The 19,325-nt window shown below is 36.5% G+C and overlaps 2 protein-coding genes across 2 annotated transcripts in view; both read right to left on the reverse strand.

Annotated features, from left to right (window-relative positions):
* bmpr1ba (bone morphogenetic protein receptor, type IBa) overlaps positions 1 to 6,928 on the reverse strand; it is a 58,799-nt gene extending 51,871 nt beyond the window's left edge. The window contains exon 1 of the mRNA XM_081365467.1: positions 6,778 to 6,928. The gene's annotated coding sequence lies outside the window, so the exon portion shown is untranslated. The remainder of the gene's footprint in view (positions 1 to 6,777) is intronic.
* Positions 6,929 to 8,136: 1,208 nt separating this feature from the next.
* The window catches only part of pdlim5a (PDZ and LIM domain 5a), a 63,921-nt gene continuing 52,732 nt past the window's right edge, over positions 8,137 to 19,325 (reverse strand). The window contains exons 8-13 of the mRNA XM_081366361.1: positions 17,566 to 17,660; positions 16,234 to 16,408; positions 13,655 to 13,835; positions 12,945 to 13,065; positions 10,989 to 11,104; positions 8,137 to 10,910 (exon numbers count right to left, since the gene is read on the reverse strand). Of these exons, the coding sequence (XP_081222487.1) occupies positions 10,821 to 10,910; positions 10,989 to 11,104; positions 12,945 to 13,065; positions 13,655 to 13,835; positions 16,234 to 16,408; positions 17,566 to 17,660 (778 nt within the window). The 3' untranslated portion in view covers positions 8,137 to 10,820. The remainder of the gene's footprint in view (positions 10,911 to 10,988; positions 11,105 to 12,944; positions 13,066 to 13,654; positions 13,836 to 16,233; positions 16,409 to 17,565; positions 17,661 to 19,325) is intronic.

Raw genomic sequence — 19,325 nt, forward strand, 5'->3', positions numbered from 1 at the left:
CGCGAACCGAAACTAGGAATGATTTTAGCTCCTACTTCAGAGAAGGGTATAAGGGTGCGTTCAAGTCCTCCTGGGAAGTTCGTACTTACGAGGTGGGAAGTCGATGTGCGTTCAAGTCACTTTCACAAATTACAAGTCACAAGTCAATTTGTAATTTCTCTTAATTAATTACACAAAAACAGAGCAAGTTTCTTAAACTCTAGATCTAGAAAATGAAGAACAAAGAAATGTGAATCAGGTGCTTTGTTTTTTTTATGTTTTTAATTAATTTATGAAGCCACTGCAAAATTTATCGTTACATATTACATTGTTATATTATAATGCCATCATATTCTGTGCAGGCAATTAGCTTACTTCGATGTAAATAGAAAAGTCTAGCAATATCACTGCTAAATACCTTTAACTATTGCGGTATTCCACCATGTTTCTCACTGACACGCCCCCAACTCGTAAAGATCGGAGCTTAAAGAAAATCCCGAGCTTCCCACTCGTATTTACGACATTGTGGTGGCGTTCATGTGCGCTCAACTCACATGTCGACTCACAACTCACGATCTTTACGAGATGACTTGAACGCACCACAAGCCAGGACTAGGAACTATCCGTGACGTTAGTGTTCGCTGATTGGCCGAATGCACGGGAAACATCAGCACCCGCCATTTTTAAAAAAGCTGTGTAAACACACATATTACAGCCAATATATTTACTCCAGAAAATAACAACTTTTCATTACTGTCTACTTTCTATGTATAACAGTTCTCAGGGAGCAAAAATATTTTTTGCAGGGTGGTAGGGGAAGACTCATGAATATTCATTAGGGAACTCATCCCTGATTGGCTCGCTGAGACATCGCCTCCTTCGCAACAACAGACACATTCACGAAGGTAAGGTTTCATTCATTGATTATTTGATCAGACATATGTGTGGGTTAGGGTTAGGGGGTAGGGTTAGATCTTCTCAGAACGTTGGAGTATTCTTCAGAACAGCGAGCCAATCAGGGATGAGTTCCCTAATGAATATTCATGAGTGTTCCCCTACCACCCTGCAAAAAGTGGTTCGTTCCTAGAACTACCCGGTGCGAAAGCCCCTTATGCCTATGGTTTAGACAGTAATATAAACGACCTTGACGATTATCATTTAAAGTCAGCAAGAAATGGATGTATTTTAAATATTTCCAAGTGAACACTCGAGAACACTTTTAAAATGATACAGTGTTTTTAGTCTTTTTCATGGATCCGTGTGAACGGGGTTCAGTAGATGGCGATGTCACTTTGTAAAGAAACTACCCGCCTATAGACTGAACACATAATACACGTGACCACTTTCACAAAAAAATGTTTTGTAGTTTACAGAGACATTTTCAAAAACGTGCTCTTTGAAATGCCGTTGTCATGCAAATAAACGACTAAAACACATACAAGGTTTCCGTTTTTAGTTGAAAAGTGTAAACGCCCAATTAAACTTAATTGAAAATCAGAAATGTTGATTTGGCAACTAAGTGAAATAAATAGGCTTAAGTTGAAGAATAAAAATTTAATTTATTGAAGCTATATAGATTATTTTTTTAAAACTAATAAAAATAAGAAAAGCACAAACTAAAAAGAATATGAAAAACTGTGAAAAGTGAGTGATGGAGGCAGATCTGAATGCAACTGCATCGTGCCCTTGAATACGTCATAGATATCTAAAGTCGTATCACAGGAAGAGCAAGTTATGACATTTTGATTAAAAATTACAATGTCAAAAAACATTAACAAATATAACTATCGGCACCACTGAATCATTCACAATATGACCAGTAAGATGCATTAAGAAAATAATCAGGGTCACTTTTGAATTCAGTTTGACTTTTCTAGTTTTTGTCAAATTTGTGCGCTTGCACTGTAGATGGGGTGTACTGCTACTCACACATTCCATCTTTCTCTCTCATACACACACTCACATCTGCTGTTCGACTCTGGCTGGTCGTTGAGTCTTTCCTGCCTAGTCCCATGACGAAAGGTGGGGGGTGAGGTAAGAATTGGATGCTTTATGCCATATGGTCACACACTCTCCAACTTGAACTCCACATAACACACTGACACACAGCTGGACCTGATTAGTGCCTCTGTCTGTGTGTGTGTGTGTGTGTGTGTGTGTGTGTGTGTGTGTGTGTGTGTGTGTGTGTGTGTGTGTGTGTGTGTGTGTGTGTGTGTGTAAGCTCACATAGTTTCAGGTCTCTCTGTTCATCCGTGACATTGGGCCTACAGTCATATCAGTGAACTTGTTTTGGTTATCACACACTTGTTTTGATACTGTTCTAAAATGCATTTTCGTAATTAAAATAAAGCTTAAAATAAAATATAAATAGAAGCAAGATAAAGAATATTAATAAATACTATACAAATATATAGACAATACTAAAACAACGCTTTAATAAACACAAGAACACGTCTTAAGTAAATTTCCCTCTGAAAACACGCCTGAAAAGAACGATTACTCTAGTATGTAATTAATAAATCATGCTCACATCCCTCGAACCAATACACCTCCAGTGTTTCCCATTAATTACATAGACCGTGGCAGCCCGCCATAGTCTAATCTGTGCCGCCAGTTTCATAATGACCCGGAAATATTTTAAAACTTCTCATGATAACATAAAAAGTCTCTAACGTTGTTTTGTGCCATTGCTTTGGCAAAGTATCTGTCAAAATCGAAAGTGCGCTATGGCTTTGCGCCCTTACCAAATTGCAAAAGACTGTGATTTAATTAAATAAGTATATAGTCTGCTTGTGATGTGAGAATGATACATCATCGATGTCGGGCCAAAACCTTGTGTCTCTACATTTCCTCATATTTGTTTTATAAAATTAATGCTATTGGTCATCCTTTATGTCTGTATGTGGGTTTTACAAATATTTAACTAATAGAGAGCCTAAGTCCCTCCCCTTCCGGTGGACCACCATGGGACCTTATTTCGGAAAAATATTGTATGGTAGTCAATGGCGAGAAACAACAAATATTTTGATCTCGTTTGAATTGTGCCCTGAATTACACATATGATGTTTGTCATTTAAAAGATTCATTTTAAAGTCAAGAAAGTCGCAGTTTGATGTAAAACTGCTGAGGTATAAGACTGTGAAAATACGTAATTACAAAGACTACAAACCCAAAAGGCGCACGTGTGACGTCATACCTTTTCTCTCAATGAATGAAGCTAACTTTACTGAAGCTAACGTCTGTCATTTTTTCTATAGTCTTACGTTATAATCGTAACGTTACGCCGTCATGCCTGAGTGTTTTGTACCAGACTGCACACATACGAGCAACGGTGACGTTACGTACATAGTGCGAGATGAGAGATGTAGTTCATTGAGCGATTTTCACATAAAACTAAATGTTACTCTTCTGTTTTATGACAAACTGCGACTTTCTTGACTTTCATAATTATCTTTTAAATTGACAAACATCATATGTGTAATTCAGGGCACAGTTCAGACGGAATTGCAATCCAAGGGTAAATAAAGAACTGATGTTTGAGTAAAGCGTTTTCTTTACTCAAGAAACACAATGTACACAAAGGCTAATGTTTTTTATGTATTTAAAGAGCAGAGAATATTAAGCCCTATTCGGACGGGATTTACTCGATTTGCGCATCGCCTTCACCCACCCTTCCTGATATCACGTGCGCAAACACATAGCCTATAACCAATATTTTATTTATACAAAACAGTTAGGTCCGGTCGAACGATGTATTAATTAACTTCAGATTGGATTATGTTGGTAACAGGCACTTACCTAGTGCTAAAAGATGTTTCGTGCCTCTAACAAGTGCTTTCGATCTTCTTTCTGATCAGAATGGTATGTGGAAAACACCTGAGTTTTGCCACAGACTTGTCCCAGCATCTAGAACGCAACTGAATGCTTTTTCAAGCGTCTCCATACTTGAAAACACGCGGAAAACTACTTTTAATCACAAAATGACGAAATACTTACGTACAGCGGGTCTATTCAAAGGGATTAGTTTTACCTGAGGTCATTTTTCCAGACCTTTTCACTGAAGGTAGAAGTCGCCGTAATCTTCACTGACATTGTCCGTATAATAATTACTGATATGGCATTCAGACGGGACTAAAATCACAGAGAAGCTCTGGTAATTATTACTTTACCCCACCTCTCCATGTTAAACTAGTCCCGTCCGAATAGGGCTTAAGTCTGCTATTTGCCGTCTAGTTGAAGCAAGTTTTAAATATCATGTGCATAGCGCTTCATCTTTTGTATTATGACTTATCAAAACTGTGCCGTGGCAAAAAAAAAAAAAAGGTTGAGAAACACTGATGTAGTTTTATAAGTGCATCGCTGCTTTGTTTACATAACCGCTAATTCTGCTGTTCCACAAGCGCCACCTACTGGCAAAGACTGATTTTGAATATACATCCATATTTGACCCATATTTTTACGCAGCATACAAGCAATGTTGTAAATGTTATTGACAAGATACATTTCTACATAAATAATTGGCAGAGAGCTAAAAAAAAAAAATTATATATGGGGTAGCGGGGCCTACCGTAATGCTGTAGCCTAGGGGCCTTTGGTTATCTTAAGGCACCCCTGACTACAGACTCACAAAATCCTTTGCGAAACATATACTATATTCTAACATATTTCTTTAACATGTTTTACAAAGAAACAAACAGCAACTTAAATGCAACACAGTGAAATCAAGCTGTGTTAAACTGATGACATAGTGTGTGAACTGTGCTTGAGTCAACAATTGTTTCTTGTGTTCAAGAAAAAGATGGTTCATAAAAGTCAAAAACAAGATGTCTAATGGACACAAACAGTCCAAATCCCCTATTATCCCAAGAGAAAGTTGCTCCTGTTGGGATTACTCTCTAAGTGCTGAAAGAGTAGAGGCTATCAAGATAGTGTGAGTTAACTCCTTATCAGAGCAGTTAAAAGTTTCTGTCGCTGTATCATATTCCCACCAGACGTGTCCCGGACACCATATATCATGACAAAATCACCACTGCAAACCGATCCAGTTTGTTAAAGGAATATTCTGGTTTCAGTACAAGTTAAGTTCAGTCGACAGCATTTGTGGCATAATGTTGATTACCACCATCACCACCACCACCACCACAAAAAAAAAAAAATATATATATATATATACTGTATATATCTCCTTTTCTTAAGAAAATTAAGCTAAAATGGTTAGAGTGAGGCACAATGGAAGTGAATGGGAAAGATCAGTCACCATGAAATCAAAATGGACAATTCTTGTTTTTAACGGATTATTGCAATGTTTATTGTAAATGAGTTATCCATGCACATCATTATTTTTTTTAAGATTCATGTGCCCTTATAATCTTGAATCAATATAACTTCTCTATGCATCTCTTCTGATGTGTTTCCTGTTATTACTGTAAAGCTGCTTTGAAACAATCTATACTGTAAAAAGCACTATATAAATAAAGGTGACTTGACTTGACTTGACTTCAGTGGCGCGAGGGTGGGACGATAACCTCTTCCCAACAGTAAAAACCTGTCACTCACATGAGATGGCACCAACAATAGCAAACCACAACGACCCACGATTCAATCCATTTCCAATGGACAAAATTAAGTCCCGCCCTACATTTTTTCTTGTCTGACAAGCCGTTTCACTCGGATATACATCATAGGGAAGAAAAAACAATCGTAACTTCCTTTAAAATGGTCACTGTTTCAATTGTATAGTCACATGACAGAAACAATATGCATATTTGATGTTAATGTGAAAAAAATGGCAAATGAACTTTTGGTGATATCTAATTTTACAACTTCGTCGCCATGACTGTGCAACACCATGAACCGTAACACGACTGTAAAAATGAAGCTTCAAATAATTGAAATAAAAATCACTTACTTTTTTTGAGAAAAGTTTTAAATTATAAAATAATATACTATTTTAACTTAATAAGTTAGAAGAACGTCCCACGGTTTGTCTGACCAATTGAAAAGACATTTATGGGAAACGTGTTTGAAAACAGCCATTATTTTTATGTACTGACACAGACATTGCAGCATTTTGTAATGTTAAAGTGTAAAATGCAAACTATAATGAAATCAAGAGCATTTGACAAGGCAACAATCTTCAGTCTTCCCTAACGAAAGAAGTATACTGTGGTGATACCATAGTACAATGATGTATCATATGTTGATATCATGGTATTATGATTTACACCATGGCACTAAATATTTACCATATTCATCTGCCATGGTAGTGGTACTCTGCGAGATAATATAAAATAATACCCATAATTAACCACATGTCCAAAAAAACATAGTAGTAAATTGGTTTTACTGCATTTCAACATTACATGGATCATGTTGTTCAAAAAGACAGAATAGTGAAAAGTGTTGGTTTCATATACATTTACTCTATATAACAATCATGGTAACCATAAATTATCCTAAAATACCAAAGTAACTGCAGATAATGTAGTAGATCATATATAAACTAAGTTAATAAGAGATCTCCTCTTAAGTATGTTCTCTTAGGAACAGTAACGTTACATAGTAACTTGTAGTATTAGCACCTTGTAGTAGGCTAGTAGTATTATTTCGGCGGAAATTTACCATGGTAAATGTTTGTATTAATGCAAAGTGCTACCCAAATCTTACGAATCGTCATCAGGACGCACCGATTTAACATTAGATTTCATGAAAATCAATCGCAGTTCTGTCAGACACATCTCGAGACCGATCCGATCACTTCCCCCGGTTCAAAAAGATATTGATTCACTGGATTCTTACCCGCTCTGAAGAGTGAAAGTCCCCGCGAGTTCTAGTAAAACACACTGTCCGTGTGAAGAAGTGAATGATGAGTCAGTTCAACACAAATGTCTTCAGCGTTCGTCAACATCAGCAGCTCGAGACGCGCGCGCTCGCCACACCACGGACACGCGCTGACAGACAAACTCACCTACTTAAATTAGGTGGGCTGGTCAGATTATTTAAAACCAAAAAATGTACATACATTTCATGCATGCATTATTATTGTAATTTATTACCTTTTCCATTGTGATTTTGTGTTTGTTTGTTTTTGATTATTATTACTTAATAACTATATATATATATATATAGCATATATACTTATATTTAAAAACGAATTAAAAAGTTTTTAAAAGAATTTTGCTTGTCAAATAAGCATATCTCACTCATCAATATATTTTTGTGTTTGTTCATATCTTTAGATGAATTCAGCCACCTCATTCAGACCAGTGTGAAGTGAGAGGATGAGAAGAAAAGACAGAAAACCAGAGAAGTTGTTCTTTGTGGCCTTAGTGAATGTCTCATTCATGTGTGTAGCAGAGGTCACGACCCCTGAGCTCCTGTTCTGGTGTGAGTTACGAACATTACAGCCAAACCACTCACCTGAGAGAGAAATACAGACAGAGGCAAACAACAGCAGTTTACTTTAACACTCTATCCTGAGGAAAATGCTGTTGCCAGGGTGTTGCTATGTAGTTGTGGTGGTTTCTTGTCCAGAAGAGTCCACATTCAAGTCTAAATGATATTGTGATCAGATGTTATATATGGATCAAGTCTTCAATGTAAATCTGTGGGATTTGTTGCCCGTTTGTCGGGTTGACCACAGTGAAGTAACAGCACACCTCTCTTCAATAAGACACATGATTCGAGGAATGATTCACTGCAGTTTGAGTTCAAGCTCTGAGGTTTATATTTAGTGTTATGACTGACCCCAAGCATGAGCAATAACAGTGATGCTGCCTTAGAAAGTTTCATTAAGATATACAGCATGGAAGAATTGACTCTCGTTTTGACATTAAAAAAGGATTTCTAACATATGGGAGAAATGGACCGAGTAGCTAAACAATAATCAATATCTGTATACCTCAAAAACAGAATTTATATCTCTTGTTCTATTTATTTTCCCTTTTACTAGATATATAACGTTTTCTTGAAAATTCAATAATAAAAAGTTAAAATAAGTAACTAAATGTATAGTAAAAGTATAGTATACAAGTAAAAAGTAAAAAATAAATAAAATACACTCCATACACGTTTTGTTATAGATTTTCTGCTCGAGTGATAATTAGGATAGTTACAAAATAAGAGTTAGAATAATTAATCAAGAAGATGGCAAAGTGCTGACATTTGATTTTTATTAAACTTGTATAAAAGCACACCAGAGTTTTAACAGTGTTACAAAAACAGAAATCATTATAAGTGCAAATCTAATATAAAAAAAAAAGCACATGATACAGTAAAAGCAAAGTTGCCCACTATCCCAGAGCTTGAAATAAATACAATTCCCTTTAATTCACTTTTCCAAATGCATATGATAATCCTTCTTCTGTGAAACACAAAAGGAGCAGTTTAGAAGAGGCTGTCAAGCTCTGAAAATGACACAGAAAAGCACCATAAAATGAGTCCATATTCTGCCATAAACCCCTTATGTGTTCCACAGAAGAAAGCAAGTGAACATGATGTTGATGTTGAGTAAATCATGACTGAATTTATGCTTCTGACCGCATTATTCCTTTAAGAACTGAACAGCAGATCATTTCATGAGTTTTCATTTCATTTATGTTACTAAACATACTCATCTAACCTCTCAGATGACATCATCATATTTTAAGTTTGCAAGCATAATCCTTTTCATAATATTTTGGCGATAGAGAGCTTCAGGAATGAGTCCTAAAACCCATAGTCCATAGTCTTGAAGCCAATGGGTTTTTGGTTAACGGGATATTTCACCGCTGGAAAGATGAAAGTGTATTTAAATTGGGTCATTTATGTAGTAGAAATGTGAAATTATTTTAGAAGCTGGTGCCTTCTAGACTGAAAAAAACAAGAAAATGTATTTTTGGCTCATGTGGATGAAAGACAACAACTCCCAGAATGCACTTGCTTCACTCCCAAGCCACGTCTACCAGTTACAGAGGGCAGTATCGGAAGAAATTATACAACTAGGCTGCTAGTCGACTTGAAACTGAAAAGACGGCGTTTTATTGTGAGATCCCCCTATGGGCGGGTCGAACACATGTGGAACGAGCTCCTCCTACTGGCTGGAGTCTCTCGCCTCTGGACAAAAAAGCATCAGATGACGCAAAATGACGATTTTTGCCTCATCTGAGTTTTTTTTTCAGACACACAATACAGAAATCTCTCGTCTCAGGGGGACATGAGGGAGGGAAGCACGGTCATTCCAAAATACTACCGGGTTTCTACTGATACAAAGCTTAATGCTAATCGGTGAAGTATCCCTTTAAATGCTTGAAATAAGGTCTGTGGTGAACACAAGCTCAAGATATTTTCACGTTTTATTCTATGACACAAAATACATCAGTAATACCCCACTCACAATTTTTTTAAAGCTTTCATGTGTCTTGAAAAAGGCGGTTGATAACAAGTGCTAAATGGGACTACAGTTGGGGACATTAGGGATAGTTCACACAAAAATCAATACTCACACTCATGTCATTTGAAACCCGGAAGATTTTCATTCATCTTCAGTACACAAATGAAGATCTTTTTGATGAAATCTGAGAGATTTCTGTCCCTCCATTGACAGCTACGCAACTACCACTTTGATGCTTCAAAAAGTTCATAAAGAGTAATTCGATCGCTTTATATGATGAACAGATTGAATCTAGGCTTTTAAACATCATCAGCCGAACATGTAAACTCATGGTGAATGTGATTTCACCACAACAACATCTTTGTTGATCCTGGAACAACATTCCAATCAACCAATCAGGACAAGTTTAGAGTTTGTCAAGTTTAGGCTTACAACCAGGGTTAGGTGCTTCTACATCAGTGTTATTCACTATCGTTTCCCTCTGATTTTAGGGAAAAGTTATGGGTAGGGTTAGGTTTAGGGCTAGGGATAGGGTTAGCACTAAATTTTCAGACAGGAGTGTTGTTCCAAGAACATGTTTTACTTGGCAAAATCACGGTGATCGTAAACTCATCTACACACTAGTCGCTTTCATTCCCTCACTGTGTTTATAATCATGCTCTTGCAAACTATTCTCACCCGAACTTTCCAACTTGTAGATTTCAAATAAAGATTGAAAGAGTTGTTGGAAACGTATGGTGGTGACGTTTAAATTATTCGCCCTTGGTGTCGTTTGTTTAGCTTTTGCTTCTGGATTTAGGCTTCAAAATGCATAAAATGTGTGAATTTTTTTATTTTCTGCAATAATAATAATAAAAAATAAAAAAAGCTGATAGAACAATACTGGCTTTTTGATGAAGGAGGGAACCAAAGTGATGCGAACTTCTGCGTTGGCCTACAGCCTATACAAAAATACATCATCACAGCAGCACAACATTAGATAAATTAATGTGCATTTACTCTCAAGTATGGTCTCATTTCAATTGTTTTGGTCCTTACACTGTTAAAAAAAAAAAAAAAAAAACTTTCAACTAAAAAAGGAAGTGTTCATGTTTCCTTCAAATTTTAAGTTTAGTCAATCAACTCAAATATCCAAGTTGTCATTTAGTGCACCTTCACATTTCAAGTTGACTAAACAATTTTAAAGCAGCACGAACACTTACTTTTTAAAGTTTAAACAACCTTTTAAATTTACAGTGTATTTTACTTAATGCACACTTTTCTGTGAAGTGAGAAGATTAAAAGAGAGAGTAAAGAAAGAGAAAAGATAAAGAAAAAATTTCCTCTGATACTTTGATCTGATAAAATAAGAGTTTCAAACACCAGCTCCAAACAGATCATTCTTCATTTCAAACCTCATCAGAACTGTCTTTACTTTGAGTATGTGTCATTTATATTGTCGTAAATATGTTTTCTTTACATTTTTTTGTTTTTATATTTTGAGAGTCTGAGCGTGTTTCTTGCAAAGCGGTTTGTTCTTTTTGGAGAAGAAGCTCTGGCCCTCCAGACTGACGCTGCAAACCTGAAGAGAACAGACACTCGTCACACAACACTCAATGAATACCCTAACACTCACAGACAAACCTGAACACACACGTACTGAGCACACGAAGCAGGTGTCGTGCCAGGTGCCGCCCAGGGCCTCTAGAAACTTGTCTCCTGCTTCTATTGGGAAATCACAGCCACGGCAACCCGTCCCAAACAGACTGTAGTAATCTGAAGACATAATTACAAAACAGTATCAACAACTTTATCTAAAGTGCTCAGAGACACTTTAAATATCAGCTTTGTCTCTGATGTTTCTTCTAAAATTGACATAAAAGAAACTGTTGTTGGCATAAAGTAAGAGAAATTAGCAAGGATGCATTTAAAGTGTCAGTAAAAACTTTTAGATTGTTGCAAAAGATTTCTATTTCAAATAAATGCTGTTCTTTTGAGCTTTCTATTTATCAAAGAATCCTGAAAAACTGTATCACTGTTTCAACAAAAATATTAAGCGGCTCCACTGTTTTCAACATTGACGATTATAAGAAATGTTTCTTGAGTATCAAATCATCATATTAGACTGATTTCTGAAGGATCATGTGACACTGAAGACTGGAGGAATGATGCTGAAAATTCAGCTTTGATCACAGGAGTAAATTAAAGCAAGAATCTGACATGGAGCAGAGTGCCTAAAACACAGGAGTAAATAACAGTTTTCTATTTAAATCAGGTTACAATAATATTTCACATTATTACCATTTTTTAATCAAATAAATGCAGCCTTGGTGAGCATAAGAGACCTCTTTCAAAAACAAAAAGGGCCCTATCTTACACCCGGCGCAATGCAGCGCCAAGCGGACGCAAGCTAGTTTCAGCCCGACGCAGTTATCATTTTCACGTCTGCGCCACGTTGTTTAAATAGCAAATGCATTTGCGCCCATTTGTGCGCCCATGGGTGTGCTGGTCTGAAAACGAGGTGTGTTCTGGCGCATTGTTGGCACGTTGCTATTTTGAGGCAACAGAAATAGACTGAGCCATTGTCCAACTGAAACCTGCTCTAAAGTCAATGCCGCAATATTTTTTTTGTTATTTAATGTGCGCGTTAGTAATGTGTGCCTATAGGCGGGTCCACAACGTGCGTACACTCTGCTTAGTAAACACACAGGGATGCACAGCAGCACACAAGCATGCCAAATATTAAAATTAAAAGGATTACAATGTAAAAGATTATTATTGTGTACATAAAGATATGGTGGAATCAGGCTTGTCCCGTAGATGGTCTGCTTGCGCACCTTTACCTCGCGCACGCATGTCTGGAGATGCGTTCAGTCTTTCCACTATCAAATAGTGAATCTTATCTTATAAGTGAATCCACTTATCAAATAGTGAATCTTATAGTCTCCAAACTTTGGATCGGTAAAGTAGCTCAAATCATTTGGTCTTGGCAGAAATTTTCCCACTGAAATCTCTGCAGATATGAGATCTTTGCAAATGTGAGGACAATTCAAGACCTTGTTATTATTCTTTTGAAAGCATGAGTCATTACTGCAGTCTTTTTTAGGAGAAACATCTGAGAAGCTGGAGACTTCACAACTGTCTAAGAGAAATAATTGTGATATTAAAAACACATAATTGTGTAGGATCTTCTTATTTTGCTGTTATTTTGTAGCTGAAATCTTCTACATTATGAGGAGCTGCCAACATTCCCCATGAGGAAAAAGGTAAAAAATAAAATAAATAAAAACATACTATATATTGTCTTAATGTAAATGTATATGTCATGTAAACATAACATTAACCACATAACATGTACTAAATCAAAGCTGTATATTACTGCCATATAGACATTACTTTGATACACTCATCTCTGTTGGATACACTCATCTCTTACTTCCTAAGATTGAAACTGCTTTGAAACCATATGTACTGTAAAAAGTGCTATACAAATAAACCTGACTTGAACTGAATTTAATGCAGAAAGGTTTGAATGGGAGTTAGGTGGTCTAAAATACCATTAGCTCAGTATTAAAAAGTAATAGAAGTCTGTAGAAAGCAATAGACAAACAAACACCTCTCTCGCAGTATGGCTCTCCATCCTCGAGGTGAAAAGTATCGTTTCTTATCGGTTGCTGGCAGGACGCACAGAGGAAGCAATACACATGCCAGGTCTGCTTGAGTGCATTGATCACTTCCTGTTAAAACACATCAGCATCATCATAGTTACACAATACACATACAGTATACTACCATTCAAAAGTTTTGGGCTGCATTTATTTGATTTAAAAATATAGAAAATAGAAATATTGTGAAAAATTACTACCATTTAAAATAACGGTTTACATTTTAAAATGCAATTAATTCAATCATTTTCAGCATCATTACTCCATACGTCTTCAGTGTCACATGATCTTTCAGAAATCATTCTAATATGCTAATTTGCTTCTCAACATTTCTTATTTTTATCAATGTTAAAAACAGTTGTGCTGCTTAATGATTTTAGATGAATAGAAAGTCTAAAAGAACAGCATTTATTTGAAACACAAATCTTTTGTCACTTCTGATAAATGTGAAATCAATCAAACATCTTACTGACCCTAAACTTTTGAACGATAGTGTACATGCACATAAAATGAATAAAAGAATGTTCAAACAGTCCTAAAAGACATATTAATGTCTCTCTGTGTGTGAATATATTTGTATAACCGAGCCAAAAGCTCAAGCGTTTGACAGGCAGTTGGAGATCGAGTATATTTCATGTTTATGAAACACACAGTCACGGACCCCCAGGATTTTGTGCTGGCAGCGTGAGCATGTCGGAGCGAAGAACTCTTCGTAGCAGTGTTGGCAGTAGACCGAGCCCTGTTCCTCCACAAACCCCAGCTCGCTCAGAGACACGCTGCAGTGAGCGCATGTGAACTCCTCCGGGTGCCAGGATTTACCCATCGCCATCAGGAACGGCCCCCTGGACCACACCATAAAACACACACTCACATCAAACAGCAATACACATTTGTGCTATTGTACATTGGGTGAATATTATGTTGTGACATATCCAAATTTTTGGTCCAATTTGCAATTATTCTGGGAAAGGAAAGCCCACCTAGATGGTAAGAGACTAACAAGCCACCTACCACAGTCTGTTTTGCTTATACAATATTTAAAGGCCTCCTGAAATCAAAATTTAAAGGCCCACTATGCAAGATTTGTACCTTAATATCACAGCTTCGAAATCATTTCTATGGTAAACGAACTCGTAGTAGAGCGAATCATCCCGATAGCAAAACCAGCAATGCGGGTTTGAGAGGTGGCGCCCCGACAAATCTCGTGAGAATCACGACTTGCTTTACGGCACGACGTCACATACATCAACAACATATGAAGCAGCCTCTATGGAAGACACTAGCACGCATTTCAGACGTGAATCATGACAGAGTCGACGAAGAGAGCGCGCTCGGAAGAGTGCAGAGACGGCTCTGCGTGAGTGGTATTTACGACAGTAACGTTAAATACAGTACTCAACAGCGACTCTAGGGGGCGCTGTTTGAGAAAAACAGAAACTGCATAGTGTGCCTTTAAGTTTTTTAGCTCTTAGGATGAATAGGCCTATGTTAGCCACTATAATATTTTTTGCCACGTAAATTACACACTTCACCTTTCACTAACGGCTTCAGCAAATATCTGAATATCAGAGGTAATTTAGTGTGCTAGTGAAACTGAGAATAGTGCGTGTGTGTGTGTGTGTGTGTGTGTGTGTGTGTGTGTGTGTGTGTGTGTGTGTGTGTGCGTGTGTGTGTGCGTGTGTGTGTGCGTGTGTGTGTGTGTGTGTGTGTGTGTGTGTGACAGTCTGGTGTAATGCTTACTCTCATGTGGAATAAATATTCAGGGTTTAATTTGCTAAATGAAGGCTCTGTTAGAAGAGACTGATCCTAATTACTAATAACCACACACACACACACACACACACACACACGCACACACACACAGGTAACTAAGTCTACACTTTCCCATCTCTTTTCCCACCGTGAGTGTGTGGTATCTGGTGTGTGTTACACAGGTGTGTGTTTCTTGTTAGATAAGGTGGTCGTCGTTCGCTCTGTGAAAGTAAGAGGTGAGTTTAGAGTGACTATTGTTATTAAATATCGCTCTTAAGCTAATCATCTCATTTTCAAAGTGAAGGAGAGAGACAGCAAGAGGAAAGATGGAGAAACAGAAGCTCCAGTTCAAAACCTAGAGAGTCATTAGCGATTAGAGAGTCCGTCAGTCACAAAAACAATTGATCTATGAAGGAAATGAATGGGATTTAAACTTCTGAAACCCGAGTGTTGCTCCATTGATTTTAGAGTTTCTTACAGTAGCTTGTTGCTGAGCTAACAACACAATACTTTAATGAGCACACAAAATAGTGGAAGAAATAGTCCATTTATGTTTATATGATTTTTATCTATAGTTTGTTAAAGAATTAATGATATTAATATATTTTATTAATAATAATTAAAGATATTGTAAGAATTAGTCTATGTCTAAAAAGGTCTATGTCCTTGTCTTTGTAAAGGAATTAACTATATTAATATATTCTATTGAGAATAATTAGACAGATTTTGGAAGAAAATGTCTGTTTATGTTTATATGAATTATTTTTTTTAAATACTCTGTAACTAAATGTATTTTATTAATATATTACTACTCATAATTAATATACAAATATTAGAAGAAATATTCCATTTAAGTTTATATGAATTATTTTTGTATTAAATTCATTTGATTAATTTATTAATGATAATTAGTAAATTACATTACATAATAAATTATAATTATATTAATAAGAAATGCATCATGATGCCTTATAATGCTGCCTGCATATGCAGCTCCCGATGTATTAGAAGAGAATCAGAAGAGCTGCAGATTTGAGGGTGAGAAGGGTAAGATCATATGGAGGAAAGCTAATCAGTATGAACATGTGTTAAGTGACATTTTCATGGCGAAACTCTATTAATGACATTGTGATTCTATGAATATGACATCCTGTAAAACTGCTAAAGGTGCAGAGAAAACCAAATGTCAATGTCAGTGTGTGTTCAGTTAAAACTGGAATGATGTTTCTGACTGAAAACAACAATGAAGCAATAGTGCCAGTTGTTGTTAAACATGTTTTGAGATATCACATTAATCTTGCATTATACATTTTTTTATATTGTATATTCATTCCGAAAGCTTGTGAGTTTCCTACCTAGACAGCATAATCCCAACACAAAGGCTGTTTCAAATGGTAAACAGCAGTGTGTAGCCTCATAAGATACCTAATTTTGGACATATTCTGACTCCTAAAAAATGGACATTGAATTGAATACTTGTTTGCATACCTGATAACCATGTCGCAGTGAGCACACATAGGAGTGCGTGTGCCAGCAGGGATGTGTTCTGCCATCTGGACCAATGAGGCTTCGTCTTTTGGGTGTGGGCGGGGCATGGGGCGGTCTAAGGCGGGGCCTAAAGGTGTACTGTTGCTCACGACACCAAAAGTAGGAGTAATGAGACCTGCCAAAAGACACAAACCCAAACACTTGTTAGAGCTTTAGCTTGTCTTAAGGTGCGTCGGCTACCTAAGGCCTGCAGCTTAAATATATCTGAAGTATTACAATTAAGTATGATTACTTAATCCTAACCTTCAAACAGAAAAGATACGTCAATTTGTCTTCTAGTGGAATAATGGCAGTTAAAGTCATTGTGAAATCAAAACTGACAACTCTTATTTTTCATGGAACATTGCAGTATTTATCATCAATGATTTATTCGTGCACATAATTTTTTTTTTTTTTCCTTTTACCCTGATTATTCTTAATCAAAATAACTTCCCCTCCCTATAGCAGCGGTATCTCTTCACTTCTCTGATGATGTGTTTATTGGCGTGAGGGCGGGGCAACCTGTCAATCACATGAGATCCACCAATAGCAAACCACAACCATCCAATCAATTCCCCTTGACAATATATTTTTTGTTTGACAATATCAAACAAAAAAGCCATTTCACTTTGATATATATATATATATATATATATATATATATATATATATCAAAGTGAAATGGCTTTTTTGTTTGATATTGTCAAACAAAAAATATATTGTAAAAGTATATCGCTGTAATATCTGTGGACACCATGGATAATCCATGGGTCGGGGGGTCAAGTAATAAAAAACTAATTTTCTGATAAATTGTGGGTTGATAAGATAAATCATAAATGATAGAAATATTAACAGCATTCTCTAAAATGTGAACGTGTTTAAAACTTAATTTTGTTGTCAGACACTTTTTTGCAGAGTTTCATTAAGCTACGCAGTTGAGAGGTCAAGCAATGGAGGCAAAACAGACACGAGAGAAAATTAAAAAAGGACAATTAAAAACAAAACAAAAGGAAGGAAGGAAAAAAAGGTATCATGCGTTTTAGTGAAATAGTTCACCAGGACGAATCAAGTGCTGGGTATGTGATATGTAACGTCTGGGAAGCACTGGATGTATATGACAATAAACTAATAAATCATATCCAGCCTTTGCTCCAGCTGAAGGTATTTAATACAGTATGGCCAACACAGTGACATTTCAATCTCACATAGTTTATATACACAGTGCTTATTGGAAGACACTGTGGTCAGTATCTGGAAAGAGAGAGGTTGAACCTTTAGTCATGTGCTGATTACCTGCTGTGTTTCTGACAGGCGTTCCTGGGCCTTTGGTCATGGTCTTAACAGGACAGGTGACATGAGTGTTGGGCTGAGGATCATCCAGCTCCTCGCTGAGAAAGAGAGAGAGAGCGAGAGAGAGAGAGAGAGAGAATAGAGGGGGGGGGGAGCAAGAGAGCGAGCACGAGAAAAAGAGAGAGAGAGAGAGAGAGAAAGAGAGAGAGAATAGAGAGCGAGAGAAAGCGTGAGAGAGAGAAAGCGTGAGAGAAAGAGAGAATGAGAGAGAGAGAGAGAGAGAGAGAGAGAGAGAGAGAGTGAGAGAGAAAGAGAAAGTATTATGTATTAGTATATATGTTATAGTTTGGGGTTATTCAAGAGAAGTCTTCTGCTGCATTTAAAAAAAACAGTAATATTGTGAAATATTATTACAATTTAAAAAAATCCTATTGTAATATATTTTAAAATGTAATTTATATAGCATCATTCAGTGTCACATGATCCTTCAGAAATCATTCTAATATGCTGATTTGCTGGTCAAGAAACAAAAAAACATGATCCGGTATTTTTACAAAATTTCAAATTTCAAAAGAACAGCATTAATTTGAAATAGAAATATTTTGTAACATTATAAATGTCTTTACTGTGACATTTGATCAATTTAATGCATGCTTTCTGAAAAAAAGTATTTTAAAACCATACTGACCCCAAACTTTTGAACCGTAGTGAACTGAATGTAGATAAAAACTACTGAATTTCAGTATTTTTTCTCCTGAAATCCTGTACCAAAGTAATACGAATCTATTTAGGGTTTGTTGAGAATAATAAGAATTACAAAAACATCTAATTTAATTGTGAAGAAATTCATTTGTTTTAGGATCTTAATTCTAACATTGGCTGTATTTTATATGCAGATTAATGTTTTTGTTTCTGAGAAATGAGAACTGGACCTGCTTTTGTGAAACTCAGCATCCTGCATTTGCCAACATGTGCAGCATACTGTACAACCAGAGCACACTAATGTATCCCACAATGCAATGCATTCGTCAATGCATCCTACCATTTTCAGTGTGGAAATAAACCAGAGCAAAGAGTAATAACATCCACAACTATTTTTCTCATTCTTGACTCAATATTTGATCAGACTGTGAATGTACATTATGTATATTTGTATATAAAAAATATGATATATATATATAATGCACATATGTCAAAAAAAGACGTTTTTACAGTTTTAAATAATAAAACAACAGATTTAGGGTTGAATAATTAAGTCAGATGAATTTGTGTTTGTTTGTGGTTAATGTGTTTATGTGAACTTGACAACTTCATACATCAAATAAATGTGCATTCAAATGATTTGAGACTTCAGAAAAATGATTAAGAAAAGTGAAGAGAAACGATCCTGCAGCATTTGAGAAATGACTCTTTATATACATTTATATATGCTTGGACTTCACTGTAAACAGCCAAAGCCACACGCAGCTCACACACACACACACACACACACACACACTCACAGCAGATACAGCTCATTTCTGTACACACAGACATTCTCTCATTAAATCCTCAGCAGGTCTGGCTGTGTCGTCCAGCAGCTTAAATTTAGTGAGGCACGAAGTGAATGTTGATGGACAGGGAGACAGAAGTTTGGCTCTGGTGTGGCCAACACAAACACACACATTCATACCCACACGTACTGTACCACCCTGATTCTCTGCCACACAACTGCGCTCTGTCAATCTCTCCGGCCGAATTACAAGCCCCCGGAGACAGAGTGT

The sequence above is a fragment of the Scardinius erythrophthalmus genome, assembly GCF_964197995.2.
Source record: "Scardinius erythrophthalmus genome assembly, chromosome: 5".
Lineage (NCBI taxonomy): Eukaryota > Metazoa > Chordata > Actinopteri > Cypriniformes > Leuciscidae > Scardinius > Scardinius erythrophthalmus.